The following is a 23,972-nucleotide window of genomic DNA, read 5'->3' as shown; positions in this document are numbered from 1 at the left end:
GCTCACGGCGGCACCGCAGCACCGCTGCGAGGCCACGGGACCTTGCACGTGCGTGTCCAGCACCGCCCTTAGCCCCGCATGCCCGGGGCCTCCTCGCGGCTCGTCGCGCTGGCGTGACGTCAGCGCCGTGTTTGTCGGCCCGCGAAGGGGGAAGGAGCGGCTGAGGCGGCCCCGGCAGCCGCCACAGGTACGGCGGGAGCGGGCCGGGAACGGGGCTGGGGCAGGGTGCTGTCAGCGTGCGTTGCTGGGAGCGAGCAGGGGTGGCAGGGCTGGGCCCAGTGGATCCCCAACGATCCAGCCCCGCCGCGGGAGCTGCTCCGGGTGGTGCTGTCAACCCCCGCGCGTTTTCTGCGGGTACTCCGGAGCCGCCCCGGGGGCGGCCGGTGCCGATGCAGCCCAGCCCTGCCCTGCCCTGCCCTGCGCTGCCCGTCACCATCAGCACCCGTGCTTCTTTGCCCTCATCTTCTCGGCCGCTCTCTTCGTGGCCCCGTGGCTTCTGCGGCGGGGGCTGCGCTGGGGAGAGCGGGGTGGTGGTGTCTCCTGAGAGGATACGGGGTGGTAAAGCTCTGGAGGTGTTCCCACAGAAATCCTTTATTAGATCAGGGCAGTCTTCTCTCTTCTATTTCAGTGTGCCGAGCAAAATCAGGCGCTTGGAATTAAGCTTGCACCACCATCAGTATGCTTGTGATCAAAGTCATGCTGTTATTTTTATAGCTTGTGTCCTAAATATATGCTAGGTCAGTTTTCTTCTCTCTAGTTTTGGGCTGTCTTAATTTAAGTTAAAGCACACTCATCTGTTTTATACACATCACGAGTGTTTCTTCCTGGTATTTTTCAGATCTATGCATGAAACCAGAGCCCTGGACTGTAACTGCTGTAACCTAACAGTTTGATTTGAAATGGAGAGCATTACCCAGTTGTTCAGTGATTTGTGTGAAGCACACTTGACAGGTTTGCCATGGAAGGTCCACCTGGGCAGGCAGAAGATCAGCAAGAGAAGGGCTAAGCACAGTCTGAAAAGGGTTGCTTATAATGCCCTGTTCATGAACCTTTTTCAAGAAGAGGCTCGTAAGCTGCAGTCAAACGCTTCCAGGCTGCCAGTAAAAAACAAAATCTTGATGCTGTCTTTCAACTTAAGAGTTGCTGGCCTCGGTGCTCAGGCAGATAGACTGGAGAATCTTGTGGAGGAACTGGAAACAGCTGAATGCTTACCATTTACTGAAGTTAGCGCTGTCTTAGATCTCCTGGTACAGCTTGCTGGAACAGGGCCTCCCCAGCTTGTATCACAAAAAAAGGACTATTTTCTGAACAACAAATACGTTGGTAGAAATGTCAAGTATCAAGGTTATGACTATTACGATGTAAGTGTATTTGAAGCTGATATACAATCTCTAATAACAAACGAAGAATGTCAGTTCAATGACACAATTCAGAAGACTCTTCAGATCATGGAAGCTGCCCCTGGCACTGGGCTCCCTGCCATAGGGCTCTTCTCACGGGACTGTCTGGTTGGGGACAGGTTTGAGAAAGAAACACGGGTCTCACTCTTCGGTGCCCTTGTCCACAGCCGTACCTATGACATGGACATCAAACTGGATTTACCGCCAGTGCCTGACAATGCAGATTTGTCTGGACTTGCAATTAAAGTATGGTATCATTTGTTTTGGACTTGAACGTATGCATGCTTTCAATACGCCACTTTGAAACTATAGTTCAAACTATAGGTAGTTGTTTAATTTGTAAGAGAAGCATACAGTGTTGGAATTAAAGATGAAGCAGGTATCCTTTTCTGTACTCCTAATCCTCATTTTGTTCCTTGTGCTTAACATATGGATAGCTTTTGCAGTTCCCTTAACTCAGGATCTTAAATGAAACTTGAAGGTAGAGAGATTAAAAAGGAAAACCCCTGTGGCACATAATGGATGCAAGTTGTAACTTAGGGGAGGCAGAACCTTTCTGAGTAAGTGCTGCACTCTTTCCATCAGACTGGAAAATTTGTGATTTTTTGAAGAACGTGCTGCTTTTTACGTGGGTACGATTGTCTTTTACTGAAGTTGAATAGTGTTCTGCACATACAACTGCTGAGTGGGAGCTGAGGATATGGCAAATACACTGTTTGGAAACCTGCAGGTTTTCCGCATATGAATAAGCATAAGGGAACAAACTATGTTAGTCAGAGTTAACAAAATGTTTACAAATTTTAATAATTAGGGCCTGGATCACTTGCTCAAATGAAATACCTAGCAGTATGATTTTGTTTGTGTAACATATTGAATATGCAGACATCAAGTTCTCAACTTGTAGAACTATATGCTTACCAAAGGAGTAAGTTTGGAGTTTAATACCCACAAATTTAGTGTATGATTTTGGTGGTGATTGTTGTTTTATGTATGGGCATTAGTATCAGTAGAGGCTTACCAAATGGAAAGAGTGCCTACAGGGAAAAAATCAAAATAGATGTAAAGGGAGGGCTCACAACACAGGCTTTGTTATGTAGAGTCCTTTGATCATGAGTGATAGCAGGAAATCATCTTTATTAGCATATATTTCTTCAGTAAAATGTTTCAATGTATAACATTTGAACTCTCTCACAGGTTCCCCAAAGTATAGACCAGTCAGAAGATGAGGGATTCCAGTCAGCATCCAATCTGACTCCAGATTCTCAGTCAGAGCCAAGCATGACTCCAGACATAGACTTGTGGGATGCAGTGCTTACATATGGACCCAGCAAACGAAGATGTTGGGAAAGAATTGGATAGTATGTGTCTGCACTTAATGGCAAATTTATTATGCTTCACATGCAAATGTATGGAGATGCATTTCATCTTAGTTCCAAATGACCTCAGTATAAATGATGAAATATTAATGTTTAATTCACAACATTCAATATACTGCATTAATGATTGAGAAAGGAATAGCGGTCATGCAGTTTCAACAGGCTAGTTCTTGGATTGCAGCTGTTTCATAGGAAGGGAGAAAATCGTCTTTGTCAAAACCGCTGAAGGGATTATGGGAGTGCTTGCTGTTTGTGTGAAATGCAACATTTTTGTAACTAATCTGACTTCTTTTGCACTATACAATTTATCTCAGTCAAAAATGGTCCCATATTTTCAGTTTCAAAAGAGAAAGTGTAGAGCACTAGGATAATCAAACCCGTATCTCCCAGTACTGTACGCTATTGTATTCATTTTCCCTGTCTATAACCAAAACAGAAATTATTACTGTGGATTTCTTGATGGTGTAGTTAGAGTTGTAGTTCTTTTGGCTGTTGAGTAGAAGATGAATCCCCTGAGAGGACACTGTATAGCACTGTTAAAGCTTCCTGGCTTCCCTAAAATGGAAGAAAAAAGGAAAAGGAAGGTATGGCAGGGATCCTCCTTATAGATAGTATTGTGCCTGATTCCCGGAGACACATCTAGTGATGTGTCTGTGGTATTGTTGCATACTGTTTTTTCAGCTCTGAGCCTGAGAAGCTCACAAGTTTCCTAATGTGATTTTTTAAAGCCCCTCTAGCATGCTCAAGCTTTGTTTCTAATTATGACAGGTTTTTTTGCTACCATTGAGACTGCAAGGATCTTAGAGTCATATACAGACCATATGCCTGGCAGCTTTCATGTAATGCATGCTACTAGAATTCAGAAATTTTTGAGTAATTGGAAGGAGACATTGGTTTGGAGGGCACAGTAATCATCACTGGGAAGATACCAAATATATTAATACAAGTTACTACAGCATTTTGAGTATATTGCTCTTGAACATATTTGAATATTGATATTACATGCACCCTGGAAATCTGGTATATATTGACTCCATTTTCTTAATGTGAAAACTGCATCAGGGAAGGCCACAGAAGAGGCTGGTAGTTATCTATCATGATTTCTGTCTCTGATGTTCAAATTATCTACCTGTTTCTTCATTGTACTGAGTCTGGGCTACAGTTTCATTGATGGAATACACATTCCCTTGAAAATGTCTACTTTTCTGTGGTCACTACTGGCTGTGTAAAATTCTGAAATGCTGGTTTTGATTTAGGAGTTATATTTCCTTCTTTTCATATAAACACATTGTAACATTGTGTTTGCTCCGACACAGTCCACCTGGTAAGAAAGAGGAACCCTATCTTACTGAAGCTGGGAGAGAAGCTTTTGATAAATTTTACAAACTTCGAGAAGGGGAGTTACAACTGTTCAGCAATACCGTGCTTCAGCTTCCACAGCTTGTACTAATGAAAGAACCTGAACTGGTTAAGGATGTCTTGAATGTCCTCATTGGTGTGGTATCTACTACATTTTCACTCAATCAGGTATGGAAGATTTTTAACTGTGCTTCTTAGTCGAATCTTTTTTCTTTGTAGAGGTCTCCTTTTCAATACATTTATTTCTTTTGAGGTCTTGCAGTTGTGAATGCTATTAAAAAGTTGAATGTGACCTAATGGCAATAAGGCAGTATTTATATAATGTAATAGGGATGTTATTGCAGTGGGCTAAGAGTATTTGTAAACCTGTAAGTGAAAACAGGTTTATGAATACTTGAAAATAGATGTGTAAATAGCTTTGTAGATTGGGTTTTCTTGAAGGAATTAGATGACTTTTATTCTGTACATTTGCAAATACCATTCATATTCCTGAAATTTTGCTACAGTTTAATGTTTATCACACTGTTCTAGCTGTTTAGTCTCAGTTACTAGAGTATCTAAACTGAAAATGTGTTATTTTTTTTGTGAATGTTTGCTATTTTAAGTCAGAATAAAGCTATGAAATATCTGTATCTGCTTTTTTTCCCCTCTCTATATCCTTTCAGGCTGCTCAGACATTTGTGATAAAGGAGGGGGTGTATGTATCTGGAACTTCACCAGAGACAATGCACAACTTGCTCTCAGAAGTTGCAGAGTATGGCACCTATTACACACGACTAAGTCGGTTTTCTCTTCAACCAGTTTTAGATTCTTCATACAGCAAAGGACTTGTGTTTCAGGTAAAACAGTTGTATCAAATCATCTAGCTTTAACGGGCCAGTTATCTTAGGTAGAGAAGGTAACTTCCATTTTGTGTGAAGCTGAAATTTCTGCATTCTGCAAAACTGCAAGGCATGTCGAGTGTAATGCTCATCCCAGGTTGCAGTGAACAGTGCTACTGCGTTTTAATCACAGCTCTGTGTGCGTAGGGCTTGCTTGCACTGAAACACATGGTAAAAGGTCTTCATTATCTCAAGTATGATTTGTTTAGTCATGTTGTTCTTTTGAGGACTAAAGGAATATAATTTTTAGATGTTAAAACCATCACATATTTATACATTAAGTTGCCTAAAATTAAAATACAGTAACCTTCTTAACACAGTATGTATATATATAAAAATATATATTTAAACATATAAATTTAAATATATTAATATATTTAAATATATATTTTTATATATAATTTATATATTATATATATTATATATATTTATATATATATTTAAAAAAGAAAAACTAAAATAGAGAAATGTTGTATTTAATAGCTTTAATTACTTTTTATCAGTTCAGAATTAAGTGCAAATTTTCCCTGTCAGACATCTGTATATTATGCTGAACTGTATGTACACTGTGAAATATCTTTCTGATGCATAGAATTAAGCTAGGATTGGTTATGAAAACAATGAAAGTGTATTCCTATGAAAATGCATTCCAGTGAAAATGTATTGAAGACAATGAAAATGTATTCCTTTTGAATGTTTGATTTACAGCAATGTTAATAAGCATAGAATAGAAAAATCTCTCTCCTTGTCTTGTTAGAAAAAGTTCTAGATGAGATTTTTCCGTATCCAGTTTAGGCATGAAAGTAAGGAAACTCTTTTCCCACGTGCATATTATAGCTGTTCGAGAGCAAGGAGCTCCTCAAAGGGCAATTCAAAGAAGCTGAATCAAGATGCTTTGATATACACTGCGTGGGTACAGGCTCTGTGCATTGGATATATAAAGAGTGTAGAGGAGTCATCTGGCTAATTTGAATATCTGCTGCTGCACGGACTCTTACCTCCCTCTTACTTCAGTATACAGGCCCCTCTTACCTAATATGCAGATTATTTTAGTAAGACATTTGTTTTCATGGTGGTGCAATTAATGTGAGACACAGACAAACTGTTAACAACTTGAATATTTTCTGTTGTTACTAGGCGTTCACAAGTGGGCTGAGAAAGTATCTTCAATACTACCGAGCCTGTGTTTTGTCAACTCCTCCTACTTTAAGTCTTCTAACAATCAGCTTTCTCTTCAGAAAATTAGGTCGTCAGTTGAGGTAAGAGAATAATATTAAATATTTAAGCTTTTCATAGCAGAAAAGATGCAATCTATTTCTTCATATTCACTAAACCAGACAATACTACATGGGCATTCTTACATAGTATTTTCCATCTATTTTAACAGATTTCTTTCTATCCAGAAGATTTTAGGGAAAACATATAAGGTGTTTAAATTCAATTTCTTTGTTACCCTGTTACCATTCAGTTGGTACAGTAGGGTTGTTGTATGATACTAAGCTTTAGTAAAGTTCATCAAAGTGGTCTCAGAGACTTCTCGTTAAAATTGTTACATGTATTTTAATATTGTTTTTTAGGTATTTAGCTGAACTTTGTGGCATAGGAACAGCAGCCCTGGGGATCAGTAGTGGAGCTGGTGCTTCTTTTCCTACGGTGATAATTCATTTGATATATTTATGTTTGGTTTTGGTTACATTGTTAATATTCTTCAAAATTAGGTAGGATTTTACATGCAATTATTAGTGGTCCCTTTGCTATGAAAGACATGGCCTTGGACCTCCAGTTAGAGTGCCATGATCCTTTCTCCAGGTATTTTAAAATTGGTAATTTTGTTTACTTCCTAAAGTAAATGAAGGACCCAAAATAATCCTTAGAATGCATTTCATTTAATTTAATTCTAAAGGAGGTGTTTGTAGCAAGTCAGATGGATCCAAGTCTAAACATACATGTTTCCCTCCATTGACTACGAAGTGAATTTGAGATAACTAGCTCAGGTAAAGTGATCTTAGTTGCAGAGAACTAGAGGACATGCATCTGATAGAGGATAGAGGACGTCCTGCATTCTGTGTCTAGTGAAACATGTAAAGCTATGCATTTATGAATCTGTCGTTATTATAGTTAAGTTTGTGGCCTAATATTAGAATATTTTTCCATTTTCTTAGGGTGTTAAATTGCTTTCATACCTGTACAAAGAGGCTCTCAACAACTGTAGCAATGAGCATTATCCAGTTCTTCTGTCTCTGTTGAAGACAAGCTGTGAACCATATACAAGGTGCGTCCATACTGTTCTCTGCATAATTGTGTTTAAGAGCAGTTCTGAATTGCTAATCTGGTGAGTAATTTAACAATGGCTTTTCACATTCTCAGAGAAAATATAAGATATATCTGCAAATACGTACTAAATTAATTTTGCTGAATCCTTCTTTCCCTCTCTTTTGCAGCTCAGTAGCAACATAAGGGTTTTATGTGTGACTAGATTAGTAAATAAATACATGTAAGTAAGATTTCTTTCTTGCTGCTGGTCCTGGAAATTCATACTGAAACATGAGAGTTGGATAAATGTTTATTTTTTTTTTCCTTCTCATACTTGTAGTAAAATCCTGAAACTGGCAACTAACAAGTTCCTTTTGATCTTGCACAAACTGGAAAAGTTCATGTTTATTTCCACTGTCTTAATTCTTGTGGGCTTTCAGTAAGGAAAAGTAATAATAATAAAAATTAATAGATCTGTTGTTCATTAATTAGATGCAACTAACTGACAGTTGGAAGTGGAGTTCCTTGGATTGCAGCAGTTTTGTTGACAGTGATACTTAATAGACGTAATGATACTAGAAAGAGAAAACCAAACTTTGTCAAAATGCTCTAAATTGAAGATTCCTCCCAAGGCCCCCTTCTTGTTTTTTCTTCCTTCTACATAAAATGTTCTCTGGAGAAATTTAATTTCAGATTTACTGGAAGACTCACTGAAATATCTTCACAGCTCCTGCCCTGCAATTTATAGAAGGGAGCCATATTTCTGAAATAACAAGGGCAGGAACCTAAAAAAATACGAAAGTATGCTCACTAGTATGTGCTACTTACAGTATTGACCCCTGAATTTGTTGCAGATCTCTACTGAAGCATCAGTCATGTTCAGTCAGGGCTGCTGCGGAAGGAGGTCTCATCTGCAGAAAATGTTATCTCACTCATTTATTAACCTGAAAGAAATTAAGTAATAGTTTTTGCTCAAATAAATCATAGAAACATCAGATTTAACACTTTATTAACTTTTTACTTGCAACCTTAAAATTGAGTGTTCCTCTTCTAAATGCTTCCTGCCTTTTACACTGACCCAATGTCTAGAAACAGTGTTCGTACTGCAGCTAGTAAGAAAAGAAAATATCTCTAAGGTGCTCTGAGCTTTTTTTTACCTATAGCTTCAGATAATTGTATTTTTTATTTCTTCTTTGGTTTCACACAGAGGAAATAAGAAAAAGCATGAATAAATATTCCAAAGCAGTAGATCTCATTACTGTATGTATATTAAAAATGGCTCTAGATCAAGGGTAAAAGTGTTTAATATTGCATCTTTGTTTTGTAGCTTTTCAGTTTCTGCCTGCTTGAGTTACCTCTCTTTAAAATAAATTCTTCCTTCTTATTTCTCCCTATGCTTTTGATATGCTGCAAAGATTTATTGAAATTTTTGACATAGTAAATTTACAGTAGAAAGATTGTTCTAATTAAGGCAGTGTTCTTGCATCTTAACTAATCACTGAAATGTTCTATATAAAAATGGTTTATGAAAAATGCAGTGTCATAATCCTGCCTGTATCTTTAAATATCACTGTGACAGCACTTAATTGCTGGGTTTTATCCTGCCTATAGCTTGTTTGTTTTGACGTTTTAGAGAATATTCTTACTGTTTGGTTATAATAAAGTTGAGAAGAGGAGAGGATTGATTCTCAATGTTGTACAATTATATTTTTTTTAGATTTATCTATGATTGGGTATACAGTGGTGTGTTCAGAGATGTTTATGGAGAATTTATGATCCAGGTGAATGAGGATTATCTTTGTTTCAGAGGTACAGTATGTATATGGAGCATTTCTAATTTATATAATTTGTATAGTTAATGAAATAATTAAAAATACATACTTTCATCTTTTTGTTTGGTATGTAGATAAACATTACTGGACTCATGGTTATGTTTTGATTTCAAAAGAAGTAGAAGACTGTGTTCCTGTATTTCTTAAACATATCGCTAATGATGTATACATATGTGGGAAAACCATAAATTTGCTGAAGTTGTGCTGTCCTAGGGTAAGTTTTGGTTTGGTTCCTTCCTATTCTATTGAGAAAATCATGTCTCTTTAGAGCAAGAGTCTAGGATTTTAGCAAGTTTGTTTCTTTATTGAAAGACGGTATTGCCTAAGTAGGACGTTGATTCATGAAAGGCAATTACTTGCTCACAGATGCTTGTGGGCTGATTATCCACTCTTACTTGCTAACACCTCACTGCAGAAATATACATTTTTAACAGCATCCAATTAATTGTATCCAAGACACATGCTATAGTTCTTACTTTCCTTGGTATTCAAAGCAGAAATGTTTTAGGCTTCCAAGCAAGTGCCTTCCATTTTTCACCCAACTCATAGTCCTGTTTTTTTTTATGTTGAAAGGTGCCTCACTTACCAGATGTTGACTCAGTTCTCCACAGAGTTTCAGTTCTATTACTACATCTTCAAAAAGTGCTTAAATAGTTTATTCGTATTTTGCAGAATAAGTCTTGTTCTTGATAAGGAAAACATGTTGAACTACTTTGTGTTTTCCCTCTTCTCTATGCATGTCTAACAAAGAAACGACCACAGAGATGTCTAAAGGCACTCTTTCCATTCTCTTCAAGATCAGAGTTGCCTAGTTTAGACAGAGCTGAGCAGCTCATTATAAGTTAACTTGACATCAGGTATCAGTCATAAGCCTGATACCTCAAGATGGCCCTCTGCTAGTTCTCCTAGCATTCTCTAACCACAACTCAGATGTGCCCAGTAGTACTGGGCTTTCTGTAAAACAGCATCAGCCATCATTTCCTTTATAAATTACAGCTTTATCAGTCACTATCACAGTATCATAATAGATAGAACATTCCCCCAGGATGTGGAGCACCCAGGTTCAATCATCTTCCATCTGTCAGAGTGCCAGACACATTTCATCCCTTTCCATGATAATGCTCTGAACAGCTGGCTGTTCCCTTTTGATTTGGCTAACAAAGTCCCAGGAACGCAGCTCTGGGCTTTAACCAGACTGAGGACTGCAGTGTGAGCATACTTGTGTGCTCTTGGTTTTTTGCCTGTTTTCTGCACTGAGTAGAACAGCTTGAAAAATCTAGGAAAGCTGAGGGAGCAGAAAGTCCTAAGATACTCAGCTTACAGAACAGGTACGCTGTGATGTGCACTGTCCATATTTTTGAGAGTTATGTCTTCTGTAGATCTCTTTCCTGTAGGTGTGTGTTAGTTGTGTCCCAGACAATTCCAGTTAAGTGGGGATCTGTGGGGGATGTAAGTAAACAAGCACTAACTTTTGATAGAAGGGATGCATTCAAGTGCTGCATTACTCAGCCTTAGTTAATTTGGATGTTCAGAAAAACAAAGCTTTAGGCATTTAGAACACAAGTAGTATAAATGTATGTATCAGACTTTAGATTCCTATCCAATTAATTGGGAAAAAATGGGACTCTGAGAATTTCCCCTGTGATCCAAGTTCTGGAACATTATACCTCTGTCTCCTAGTTTGAATTATATAAATGCTAAAAACAGTGATATTAATAAAGGTTATAGATCCTGTGTGGAGGCTTCTTTCAGTGCCTTGAAGCAGTGCTAAGTTAAAAAAAATACATAATTTGAGTTCATAATGTAACATTTTACACTTAGAAATGTATATAAAAGGACATTTCTCATTTTTCAGCACTATATATGCTGGTCAGATATTCCTGTTCCCCGGATTTCAGTTATTTTTTCGCTTGAGGAGCTGAAAGAAATAGAGAGAGATTGTGCAGTGTATGTGGGTCGAATGGAAAGAATTGCCCGGTACAGTTCCATAAGCAAGGAGGAAAAGGTAAATGAATAAAAGAATGAAGACCTTATTGTTGGGATTTATTCTTTTTTAAATACTAATTTTTCATTTTTTTTTTATAACTCTGAAATAATTTGTATTTATGGTCAGAATCTTTTCATTGGTCAGTTGCTGTTTGAATTTTTATCACAACACATAAACTTACTTACTATGCCTTATAAAAGTATAGGTGGTGTGTTGACATTTTCATGTATCAAATGAGTTTTGGACTTCCATTTTATTCCTTGCAGCAGCAGATTTGCCCTTCTACTGAAAAGTAGCGAAAAGATGGTTAAATTTTAATGCAACAGATGTGACAAGCTAGTTAGTAAGAAAGATGAGACTCTTTGTAATTTGCATAGCTACTTGTTTTTTCAGAACTCTTCTAGTTACAAAGAGACTTCTAACTTTCAGATGCCACCAATATGGTGGATACATGACGGATTTAGCTTGTGGAAAGGCCTGCAGTATTAACTTTGAAAATTAGCTCAGAGACTTTCTGTACAATTAATTGCTTTATTAATATTTCTGTACTGTAGCCATAAATTAATAACCTTGATAAAGCGTGTGCCTGTCTTTTCAACAGTGTATTTTCAAGTCTAAAATGATAGAGAAAATTACCATGTGTGTTTTTGTTTGGGTTCTTTTTAGGATTTACGCATGGAAATAGCCAAACAAGAATTAATTGTTCACGCTAGAGAAACTGCTAGTAAAGTGCTAAAAGCCATTAATGGTAAGTTGCAGTAGTGTTTCATGTGTTTTCTAGTGGGTTTGTTAATATAAACTAACAATATCCATTTTAATACAGACCGACAAATGTCAGAACGAATGGCTTTGGATGCAAAGAAACGGGAACAGTTTCAGAAGCTGAAAGACCAATTTGCAAAGGACCAGGAGGTATTTCTCTGTGTTTCTAAAGGCCAATTTTATTTCTTAGGCAAATAATTGAAAGGGTATCCTGATCTATTGTACTAAAGTTGAATGAATTGAATGAGTGGGATACAAATACGAACTTCTCGCAGGTGTGTGTATTACAGCTGGTATTGAGAGTGGCTTTTAAAAGTGTTAAATATTTATGCAGCGTCGTCTTGCAATAAAGCAAGAAGAGATTGATGATGATTTCAGCTATGCCCGAGAGCTCAGAGAGAGAGAAAAAAGACTGAAAGCTTTAGAAGAAGAACTGGAAAAAAAGGCAAGGTAAATGCTTCTGAGTAGTCTCCCAAAGCTTGGATACTCCAAAACCATCATAACCATAAAAGCCTCAGGAAAAATTACTGTGTATTAAAATCTATGGTACTAACAGTTCCCAGATGTTGCTGTACAAGGGTAATATTTGCAGTTAAAAGGTGGATGTAAGGATTTTTTCGTAATCTGTGAGCAATTTTGTCATTTGGGAGTGTTTAGTGGCCTAAAAGTCTGGGAGCCACTGATTCATGCCAGCCCTCTCCAGTCTGGGTTTTGTTATCATCAGAATTTCAGGAAAAAATGTAACTACATCTTACAACTAAAAGCTGAGCCCACAGCAAAAATGGTCACATATATTTCAAAGCAGAAGTAAAAAGCACAGGAGTTAGATCAATAATTATTTGAATTGCTGTTGTTCTGCATATAGTTATGTTTCACTGTCTTTTGTTATATCTAAAAATACTTAAGATAAATGAGTGACCTACTATAGAAATACATATTGACTAAGAACACTTTGTCATACGTAATGATTAAGAATAATTCCTTTGTTTTCTCCACTGTTTATTCTCTGGGATTAAAGCCTCTGGCGTCTACTTTTAAGTAATTGTTTCTCAGTTCTAAAGTGCTGAAAGGTCTTATTCTTTAGAGATGAAGAGGAAAATAAGTATGTGAAAATCTGTAACTTAGCTTTGTTTTTATTTTCTTAGGCAGGAATTAATTGACCATTATAGCAAGCTTTCTGATGATGCAGCCCGTAGGGAACAAAGAGCCCTATGGAAAATCCAGCGACACAAGTTGGAAACAGCCCGTCTTAAGTTTCTGTTAGAAGATCAGAAACGCATCGAGGTATCTTCTGAAAAGATTTAAGAAATGTAATTTAGCGAATTTGGCCTTTGGTACTTAAAGACTTGGTTTTGTCTTTTTTACTTACAGGAAATGCTTGAAAAACTTCCAGATGGAAGCTATAGGAGAAAATTAGATATTATTCCTTATAAACAGTGCCAGTTGGCTTTAGATAAAACCCCTGTTGTGAAAGATCCACATTCACAGGTCAGTTTATTTTCTTGCATCAGCTCCAGGTTGCTGTTCCAGGTGTCCCTGCAGGGAGTTCATTTCGTGGTTCATTTCAATTCAGTAACCACGAGGTTCACTGTAACAGCAGGGTGAATGGTTACCGCACTATTTGTAGTACATCAGAAAAAATGGTGATAAAGTGTGTCTAAAAAGTAGCTTGATTATGTGACTAGCCATACACTGTAATAATTATTTCTTTTTTAGGTGTCTTCTCTGAAACCTCCACATGTCAATGAGACAGTTGGCCAGAAAGAGTCTGAGCCTGGACTGGAATATGCTACTTCTGCTGACAAGGCACTGCCAGAGCCAACAAATAATAACCCTGATCATCATTTTCAGCCTAAAGTAGCTGGATCTGAAAGCAGTCCCCAGAGTTCAGAGAAAGCATGCAGTTCTCTCTACAGTGCTGATTCGCTGCCTGAATCCAGTGTGAATATAGAAGATTTCTTACCAAAGCCACAGGATGAACAACCTGTTGCTATTAGCGTACAAGGGTCTTTGCTGGATGAAGCATTCCGAAATATTAACTCGGATCTTTCTGAGACTCCTCAAGTAAGTGAAAATCAGCCTGTCTTGAGAAGAGCACTGGAAGGAGAAGACAGTGCACCATCGCATCAGCAAAACGAGTATGATTTTAATACAGTTCTCAGACCGTCTGCAGCTTGGCAGGGACATGTTAGAGTTGGAGAAAATGAATTTGATATAGAGTACAGAAGGCCTCGGTGGAATATTCATGGACATGCATCTGATTCCAGCATTAGAGTGGGAGAGTATGTACCTCATGTGGAGACTTACCAGCCACATGCAAGTCCTTATGGGCATTCTTCCGACTCACATATAAAAATCAGCAGCTATACTTCTGAAGTTGAATCCAGCCGACCCCGATGGAATATTCATGGACATGTTTCTGAAGCTCATATCAAAATTGGGGAATATGCTTCAGAGGTAGAGCCCTCAAGGCCCAGGTGGAATATTCATGGACATGCTTCAGAAGCCAATATTAAGATTGGAGAGTATGTGTCAAATGTAGCTCCTACAAGGCCTCGATGGAACATCCATGGTCATGCATCTGATGCCAATATCAAGATTGGTGAAAATGTGTCAGAGGTGGTCTCAGCTAGGCCTCGGTGGAGCATCCATGGGCATGCTTCACAGTCACACATCAAAATTGGAGAACTGGTTTCGGATACAGAGTCTTTGAAATCTCGTTGGAGCCCATTTGGTCATGCATCCCAGTCAAGCATCCAGATAGGGAAATGGGCCCCATCTACAGAAGATGATCCAATACCTCATCGTAAAATCATTTCGAGTCCTTCGACTGACTCCACAGTTCAGACACTTCTGTACAGTGAAGAAGCATCTCCTGCTGAAGGGAGCAGAAAGGAAGCAAAAACATCACAAATGAAGAAAAAGACTTCACCACAGTTGCAGTCATCTGACAGTGTTCCAGTCCTTCCTGATGCTATTATTAAAGATGACAAAAAAGAAAATACGATGGAAGAGAAAGAAGGTAAATTAAAACTAAGTTTATTCAGTCAGCATTTGTTTAAGGGCTCATGAAATTTAACTGTAGATGTCTACATTCAAAATGGGTATTTATTACTTAATTCCTTGCATAACTTTTTGGACATCTCAGATTCCTCTGTTAGAATTCAGAGGAAAGAATTTGAGCTAAGTCTTTCTCCTATATAGAAGAAACAGCATTAAAAAATTCTGTTCTGAAACTTGAACAGGATCTCTTGTGAGCTTGAGTAGAAAGCAGGCATAAAACTGCCTACGTGGGACTGTTATTGAGGTGGTTGTACCTGTGATAGTCTATAGAAAAATCTTGAAGAACTTCGGGAGCAGATCTGAAGTGTGAACTAAGTATTTAGTGTTGTCTTTAATTTACTTCTAATTACAGAAATGGCAGATGTGGTCAACAAGGACCCTTCTCCAGATTCCTCACAGACTGTACAGGTAAGAAAAGTAGTTGCTGCAGAGATTTCCTTTTCCTTTGAAGATTAAACACACTGGTAGTTAAGACAGTAAGTTTCTGTCCTAATCTAGTAATCACTGTAATATTGAATTAAAAAAATCACTGTTTTGCATGTCAGAAAAGTGCAGGTGAGTAAGCTCTTTTATTTTCAGTTGGAACAACCAGTAAAGTACCTGTAAGAACATATTAAGTGTGAGTAGACAGATACAGCATCTCTCATGAAATTTGTCCAATTTTTTTTTTGCTTTAGGCTCAAGAACCTGAAAAAGCAAGTCCACAAGATACTGTGCCTCAAGAAACTTTGTCTTCTGAAGCTAATACTCCAAAGACTAAGGAGGAGGAAGGGGGAGAGGAAGATACATGGAAGAAAGAACAAGCTTATTTGAAAGCCTTATCGGATCAGTATTGCATTGAAAAATATCAAGATAGTTATGATTTGATGTGTGAGTAGAACTGTTGGAACAGAGATCAACAGCAAATGTGGGAAACTTCAGCAAGAAAGCTGAGTGCCAAAAAACTTACCTAAATTGCCAGCAAATTGCCAGTCTTAGGAACTGCAGTAGCCAAACACTTTGCTTCTGGGCACAGAGATGAGAAATTCATCTTGACACATTATGATTTTCTAACCTAGAGGGGTTTGTAGAGGTAAACAGAAACAGATTATTGAATTGCTTAATTAGAGTAGCTTACAATGCTCATATGTTTTTAAATTTAGCAGAACTACCAGTTTCTCATCTCTTGCATCATGTGATACCAAGATCCTACACTTTTCCTGTGGATCCTATGGTACAGTCAGCGACAGATGAAACGGCTGTACAGCTGAGTGAGCTCTTATCCCTGCCAGTGCTGATGAAACGGTCTATTACTGCTCCACTTGTATCTCAGTGAGTGTTTGTTAGAAATAGTGAATCAATAATTTAGCCATTAGTGTTGTATTCTTTATTAGTTCTTTTTTGAGAGAAGAGTTGTGCATAGATCTGTTCCCTTAGTTTTTCTCTTTGCTCCCAGAAGTGGTTCAGTGGGTGGTCCATAACTAACTAAACCATTCATATTTACATTTAATGTAAATAGTAACATAAACTTACCTATATTTTTATTAGTAAATTAAAGCTTTGAAGGTCCGTTTGAAATACCAGGGCTTAGAGGGAACTGTTTGCTCTCAGACTCGTGGATTATGCAGCAGTGGGTTTGACACCATTGGTTTCCTTCTTCTTTTAAAAAGAAGGTGTATTATTTATAATGTTTGTGCTAGTTTTTATTTGGCAGATGAAAGATAAGAGGAGAAAGAAAAATCTTTTGATGATGTGAAAGCTCATGCATAGTGATCAGAATATATTTTATGTTTCTGTTGAACTTTAATAGAAGCTGTTCTTGTTACTTTTGGAATATATAGGGAAAATACGTATGTTGGACCATTTTCTTAATAAATCTAATGGTATTTTAAAGAAAAGTTTCTGTTATTATGTACAAGTTCAGCTTCTGGCATGAAAGCAGTTATTCACAGATGTGTTGACATGCTTCCTGTGTGGAAATCTACTTTCTTGTAAGTCTGGATTTCCATTTACCAACTCAAAGTATACTAGGCTCAAAGTTTGGTGCAATGTAGAAAGATGTAATTATCTAGCTTAGTTTTAAACGTCCAGATTGATATCCATCAGAACAATCTCTATACAGATTCATGTGTTCAGCAAAGCAAAGTGAGCAGGCCTGAGTTGTGTGCTGGCAGATTTAGCCTATGCCTGGTATGCAAGTTAAATTATTTAAAGCTGTCTTGAATACCTACACTGTACTGAAAATTGTAGTATAGACCTATGTTGCTTATAGACCTGCCCTTAGTATCTAGTGTCAGAGCTTTACCAATTAGGATATTCTTCTCAGGGATTTAATAGTCTTTCTTAATCTATGTGTGTCGGTGACAGAGATAGAAGCCTATTGACAAAAATGTTGCTCCAGGGATAGCAGCATGTTCTAAAGACCATTATACGTAGCCAGTCTTAAAATAATTCCCCAGTACTGTTCAAAATACAGTTAGCTGAAGTGGTAGGTTTTAATTCTGCTATATTCTGGATGAAGATTTTATTTGTTTCATTTTTTTTGCTTATATGAATATCATCCTGTCTTGGAGTTAAGTACTGGAGCATTAAACCCATGTAGCCACACCTGAATATTAACAGTAAGGAGGGAGTTGCTTGTAAATACCTTTTCTTTGTTCTTATTCTTAGTGTTTCTCTTGTGAACAAAGCAATAGTTGATTACTACTTTGTGGAACTTAATGTGGAGAAGCATTTTGAAGCACTGAGACACTTTTTGTTGATGGAAGATGGGGAGTTTGCTCAGTCACTCAGTGACCTTTTGTTTGAGAAGGTATTTGCTTTGTTGTCTTAACTGCTGGTTTTGAATTGCCTGCTTTAGTTTGGGAATGAGGGAATAGTGTGAATTAGAATCCTGCCTGCCTGATTTCCTCTTTTGTGCTGTGTCAAGAAACCTTGTAGTAAGGAACTCTTAACATTGTTAGGACTGAGGCAAAAGAAGGTCCTTTGCATGGAAGGGATGCCCAGGCCCAAGGAAGTCCCAGGGAAGAGAGTAGTATTTCCTACTGCTAATCCCAGGAATAGAGAGAGTACAAGGATTTGACACATAATAATTTCAAACTGTCAGATAAGTAGTCATGGAAGGGCATTTCACACTTTCCTGTGAAAACTACTGCACTATTGCAGCAAGGCTGGAAGAGCCCATTGCCATTTGGCTAAAATCCAGTAGAAAGACTTGTGTTGCAGAATACCTACTCTTACCTCAGATATACTACAGAGCAGAGGGGAGAGCATCTGAAGAGGGTGCTGGGCCTTCTGATGAGACAGTATTTTAATGACTTACCCCTGTGTTCATGGGGAAGAGAGCAAGGTGGGAGGGATAGCATTGGTTAGTATAGCTGGTTGCCAGTGGAGCTATGTGGCTGTAGGTGTTCAGGAGCCAAGACTCTTTGTTAATACTGTGTAATTAGGATTGGTTTGTTGGTATCTTTTCCGTAGCTTGGATCAGGACAAACACCTGGTGAACTGCTGAATCCACTGGTTCTTAATTCCATCCTAAATAAAGCATTACAGTACAGCCTCCATGGTGACACCCAGCTTGCTTCCAATCTTTCTTTTGCCCTCAAGTATCTTCCGGAAGTATTCAAGCCCAATGCACCTGATGCTCTGAGTTGCTTAGAGCTAAGGTACAAGGTAAGACAGCATGGAAAAAGGTAGAATACTGCAGTTATACCATGGTTCTTATGGTGATAGTGTGAATATGTTCTTAATAATGGAATACCTTTAAGAATGGAGTAAAAAAATTGTGTAATGGTAATTACGTGATTGACTTAGCCTGGCCACTGCACTGCATTATTAAAATGCATATACTAATTTGTGTGTTTCTGAAATACTTGTATCTGAAATATTCTTATAATTTCTAAAACAAAATGTAGTAAGATCAGCACTGTTGTTATTTCTTTCAGGTTGACTGGCCTCTGAACATTGTCATTACTGAGAGCTGCATGAATAAATACAACAAGATCTTTTCCTTTTTGCTTCAGCTGAAGCACATGGTGTGGACTCTCAAGGATGTTTGGTTTCACTTGAAACGCACTGGTATGTATAATGAGTGAAGTAGAGAGTGTCCTGTATGAAGTTCTTTTGCCACCCTGTGCTTGACAATCACTTATAAATAGTCATGTCAAGCTTCAAAAGGCACAGTTTCTTAAAGAAACTTCCCTGGCATTTTAAATAGACTCTGCTAACAAAAACCTTAATTTCTTTGCAAATCCTGATTTTAGATGGTCTCCTTAGGTGCTGATGGTAATGTATTTCTGTTTTTGTTTTCAGCTTTAGTCAGTCACGCATCAAATTCTGTTCAGTTTCGACAGCTCCAGCTGTATAAACATGAAATGCAGCATTTTGTGAAGGTTATTCAAGGCTACATTGCTAATCAGATTCTTCATGTTACCTGGTGTGAATTTGGAAACAAACTGTCTTCTGTAGGTAACCTGGAAGAAATTCACAGAACACATGCTGAATACCTCAACAAAGCAATCTTCAGGCAAGCTGCCATGTTTATCTTTACTTCAGATCTTTAAGTGAATGAAGCAGCCAGTCTAGTCTAACTTATGTGTGCAAAACTGACTTCTGCCTGACACACTAAGTAGTCTTACATATAAATGTGTTCTTATGTAAGGGAAACAAACTTCATGGCATGTTATGAGGTCCATACTTTGATGCTTTTCCTCAGCTACCCATCGCCAGACTCCTTGGAGTTGGCTGCAGCTCCTGTTTAGCCTGCCTCTGCAAGTTTTAGGTCTACTCAGGACAGCTCTAACCTGAACACTAAAAGGCACACTTGCCACAGTTCTGTTTTTCTTTCGCCCCATCCTTGTTGTAGCCTTTGTAAATGCATGCTGTTTCATTCAGCATGAGTAATGTGCACAAGTAAGCCTAGCTGAAGTAAAACACTTCTCTATACATTGTACATGCCTTTAATATATGTGCAGTGACCAGGGCTGGACTTTGAAGGAACAAATGTGACCTGATGCCTTTGTGCAGACATCTGTCTTTCAGGAACCACAAGCGTTTAGCCCTTTGGTTGGCATATATTAGGCAGAAGGGCGGTCTGAATAAGAGGAGAGGAGCAATGGTTGGTTGGTTTCTTAAAAAGGATACACTGGAATAATGAAGTGGGGAGATGGAGGGAGAGGAGATAATAAAGAACAGAAAGTATGAGCAAGAAAAGAAACCCATCCTTTTATGTCTCTCTTTTTCAGTTTTAATGGGAAGAAACTTCCCTAAAGCTGCTGTTTGGGTACCAGGGATGAGAGGGGATTAAAGCTAAAGAAGACTCAGAGTATGGTAACATTTTTAAATGTCAACTACACCTCTGAATTTGTTTTTGTTTTGTTGTTAGGGGTCTGTTGACAGAGAAGGCAGCCCCTGTGATGAACATTATACACAGCATCTTCAGCCTTATTTTGAAGTTCCGCAGCCAGCTGATCTCTCAGTCCTGGAGCTTCGATGCAGGGAAGCAAATGGCTGTTCATCCCAACTTTGGTCTGATGCAGCAGTCATACAACACCTTCAAGTATTACTCCCACTTCTTATTCAAAGGTAAGAAATGGAATAAATTCTAGATGGAGGAAAATGTCAACTGACAACTGAAAAAATTACAAAGGGGTTTTGGAATTACACTGCCCTAGTAGGAAGATGTGTGTACTTAGCGTGTGTTAGAACATGTATTTCCCAAATGAAAACTGCATTCTTGTGGCTTGCAAAGCTCTGCATATCCGTCAGTTAAAATGTCCACACAAGAAATCTAACAGGTATCCCCAAACTGACCATAAGGTTTTGCTAATTTGCAAAGCGAGTGTTTGGTATTTAGCTCTGTGTACATGCTTACATTTTCCTTTCTTTGGAATTGATTTCTGGCATTTTATTGGCGGCAGTGAGAGGTAGATAGTACTTAGAAGTAATTTTAGATACATCTGCATTAGTTGAGTTTTACCCTTGTCATGAGGTTCTAAAATTCTGACTCTTGTGTTGGACTAAAGCTCAGAGAAGCTCCAAGCAGTAGTTGGAGCTTATATCCAGTGCCCCAGTGTGTTTTCAACTGCACAGATAATTTGGCAGATATTCTTTGCTGTAACATAATAAAGTTTCTCCTCACTATCAGGTTATAATGTGAAGAAATGGTTTTCTGTCTTTCCATTTCTCTTTCAGATCTTGCTTGTGTTTTTAGTAGAAGTTACTTAACCTGCCCCTGAGTATAAAAGGTGGTGCATGAAAGTTTGGTGGTTGCTTTTTTTAAAAAAAAACCTTAATTCCTGAAGGAAGTGCAACTGCTTTCCTTGGATCTATTTTTCTGGAATATTTTCTAGTCAGACTGTATTCTTCAGGAAATGAGCTGCCCTTTTTATTCTTTAAGGGTGTCCAAAAATGGTGTCAAAGGACCAAACCCAGGTATTTCAGGATGAGTTAGAATGGCTGCTTCCAAATTCCACAGGAAGCCAGAACACCTCTGGGAGCCACCTAAGCCCATACTACGAGATCTATGGTTGCTTCATGGACAGAGATTAATAGACCATTCTGTAAGGAAATTTGCTGAGTGACCTGGTTCTTTACACCCTCTCTGTTAAGCACTACAGAACAAATACGTGCTTGTTCATCTACACTTGTACCTTCAGTCACCGTGTATGGTAAAATGCTGTCACAATGGGTTGATCCAGAATCCATTGAAAGCCAATATAAAGTAGACTGGACTTCAATGGCTTTGGCTCAGGCCCTAACTTCTAACTATACACTTTCCCTTCCTCCTTGCATGGTACTGCTGCTTGCTAATTCCCTTTCTGCTACTGCATGGGATGTTTGTGAGTTTAGGGAGTTTCTACTGCCTTTTCCCTTTGTTACTAAGGATGTTTAGAGCAGTCTGTTCATTCATAGAGCTTGAGGGGTATGTCCAGGAATTTCTCTTTCGTTTTTCTCTCGCAATGGATTATGCTCAAGAAAACTTTAGCAGAGCTGCTTCTTTCACATCCAGAGGACCTAAACATGCTTCCTGGTCAGTCGAGATTATGATAAGAACACACTGTCTTACTGTGAAGGCAACTTGAGAAGGCATTTCCTTCTTATTGGAGTAACAGTTTAACTTAGAACTGACACGTAATCTTTCTTTCACAACTTACTTGAAATACTTTGTAATTCCAGAAAGAGACATTGGACCTTTCCTATGCAAAAATCATAATTTGTTTCTGTTGTCTTCAGATTTCTACATTAGGCTGCTGTTTTGTTTCAGTTAAAATGCACAGGAGCTGCCAAGGCTGACTTTAGAATGTTCTTCGTAGTTGAAGCCTGTTTTATGTTTTGTTTTTCTTCCAGTGGTAACAAAGCTTGTAAATAGAGGATACCAACCCCACTTGGAGGACTTTCTGCTGCGAATCAACTTCAATAACTACTACAAGGATAACTGACCTCCCTAGAGTAGGATCACTGATAATAGCATGGTAAACCACAAAAAGATAATCCTATATGCTTATTATTTATAGAAGCTTATGCAAATGCCATGCAAGAGGCATTTGTCTTCAGTGAAATAACCTGCCATCTAATAGCTTGAAGAATATAACCACCAGCTTAAAGAATATAACCACCGCATACAGAGAATGATGCATCTTAAAATCCACCACACCTACCAGTTATTTAATCTGCTGAGATTTGATGTTGTCATTATTGCCAAGACAGAAGAGCCGAGTGCCTGATCTTAACAGGGGAGAGAGTGCAAACCTGTATATCTGTGAATGTGTAAATGTTCTATTTTCAGTGTTGTGAATTTCTTGCAATGTAAATATATGTATGTGAAATAAATTAACAGATACTTTCTAGAACTGAGCATGAGGTACAAGTGTTCAAAGAGACATAAGTACCTATTTGATGAGTTTTATTTTCAAGGTGATGATACTGATTTTCAATCTGAACATAACCAATTTCTTCAAGGCTGCTAGTCACAGTGGAAGAGGGCATCATAAAAAACACATTGTGCTAAGGTAGGAGATACGGTATTTGACTATTCAAGCAGTTGATAATTGTTAGGTCACTCATGCCAGACTTAGTTTCCTTATCACTGATCTAAGCTATCCACCTTTTGTGGTGAATATGTAAAACACCTAAACCAGAAATTCAGCATCCCTAAAGTATAACAAAGCTCAAATTCCAAATATGTTCCAACTGCTGCTCTCAGCTGCAGGATCACATTTTCAATTTACTAATAATTTTTCTGTTCCTTGTCTTTTTTTCCCTATATAGTGAAAAGAGACTATTGCACTTACAACTTCATCGTATGAGAATGCAGTCTGCTTTGAAATATATTCATTTTGAGATCCTGGCGTCTCAGTTGCTTAAAACATGGATACATTATCTGATCAGTGATGACTTACGTAGAAGTACAGGCACAGGCAACATGTTACCAGTACTATGGACCAGTGAATATGATTATTTTCTGATGATGTGTAGGTAGTTTTACAATTTTTATTTTTCTGAAATAGAAATTAAGCATTAGAGTCAGAATATTCCAAGTGTAAACTTGACCTGAGTTTCTGCGCCTGCCCTGGTACCAAAGTCAGTATAAAGATTTGTCAGTGCACAGTTGTAACATACTTCTTCTATGCTGTTTGTCTGTGCTATATTTAATTAACTAGCTTCTTTCTGTTCTGCAGAACAGTACATTGAAAGAGCACGTGGCTTGCAGAGTGAGCTGTCTGTTGCCTGGACAGGCAGAGAACTGTTTCTCTGCCAGACTTGCTCTTCAGGAAAGTGTAAGGGCAGGTGTGTACTTGTGAGCTTACCTTCTGTTGCAGGTGCCTTGTCCTGACACCCCACTCCCACTAGGGAGCGCAGCGGTACCTGATGTGTAGGACCTTTGGCGTTTTAGTGTATCTATAGAAAGATAGTTTTAGCTTTTCCATGAGCCCAGTGTAGCTCCTGGAGGAAGATCACACTGCCAACCTGCACTCTCCTCTCTGGAATGCCTCAGGTGCCTCAGCTGGCCATTGACAGAGGCAGCAAAGAGAGGGCAGTAAGAGGAAAGAGAGAAAAAGAGATTCAGAGCACCTAAATTA

At 38.3% G+C, this 23,972-nt stretch overlaps 1 protein-coding gene across 1 annotated transcript; it reads left to right on the top strand.

Annotated features, from left to right (window-relative positions):
* Nucleotides 1–94: 94 nt before the first annotated feature.
* TUBGCP6 (tubulin gamma complex associated protein 6) lies at nucleotides 95–22,746 on the top strand. Its single transcript, XM_057415750.1, has 26 exons — nucleotides 95–187; nucleotides 839–1,646; nucleotides 2,595–2,758; nucleotides 4,093–4,303; nucleotides 4,801–4,974; nucleotides 6,154–6,275; nucleotides 6,594–6,669; nucleotides 7,179–7,288; nucleotides 8,987–9,078; nucleotides 9,176–9,315; nucleotides 10,957–11,106; nucleotides 11,755–11,836; nucleotides 11,912–12,000; nucleotides 12,185–12,300; nucleotides 12,996–13,134; nucleotides 13,222–13,338; nucleotides 13,567–14,872; nucleotides 15,266–15,321; nucleotides 15,591–15,783; nucleotides 16,056–16,224; nucleotides 17,563–17,704; nucleotides 18,370–18,564; nucleotides 18,837–18,969; nucleotides 19,204–19,417; nucleotides 20,276–20,475; nucleotides 22,240–22,746. Exons 2-26 carry the CDS (start codon nucleotides 900–902, stop codon nucleotides 22,329–22,331), a joined length of 5,229 nt encoding a protein of 1,742 aa, XP_057271733.1. The 5' UTR covers nucleotides 95–187; nucleotides 839–899; the 3' UTR covers nucleotides 22,332–22,746.
* The last annotated feature ends 1,226 nt before the right edge of the window (nucleotides 22,747–23,972 follow it).

This window comes from Pezoporus wallicus, unplaced genomic scaffold (assembly GCF_028554395.1).
Source record: "Pezoporus wallicus isolate ANWC-B61680 ecotype Strahan unplaced genomic scaffold, APGP_CSIRO_Pwel_v1 contig_6966, whole genome shotgun sequence".
Taxonomy (NCBI): Eukaryota; Metazoa; Chordata; class Aves; order Psittaciformes; family Psittacidae; genus Pezoporus; species Pezoporus wallicus.
This window is presented reverse-complemented; position numbering and strand designations above follow the sequence as displayed.

Coding starts and splice junctions, on each gene's coding strand:
- TUBGCP6 (XM_057415750.1), top strand. CDS start 900: ATGGAGAGCATTACCCAGTTGTTCAGTGATTTGTGTGAAGCACACTTG. Junction 2,759..4,092: donor TGTTGGGAAAGAATTGGATA/GTATGTGTCTGC, acceptor GCTCCGACACAG/TCCACCTGGTAAGAAAGAGG. Junction 17,705..18,369: donor GTGACCTTTTGTTTGAGAAG/GTATTTGCTTTG, acceptor TCTTTTCCGTAG/CTTGGATCAGGACAAACACC.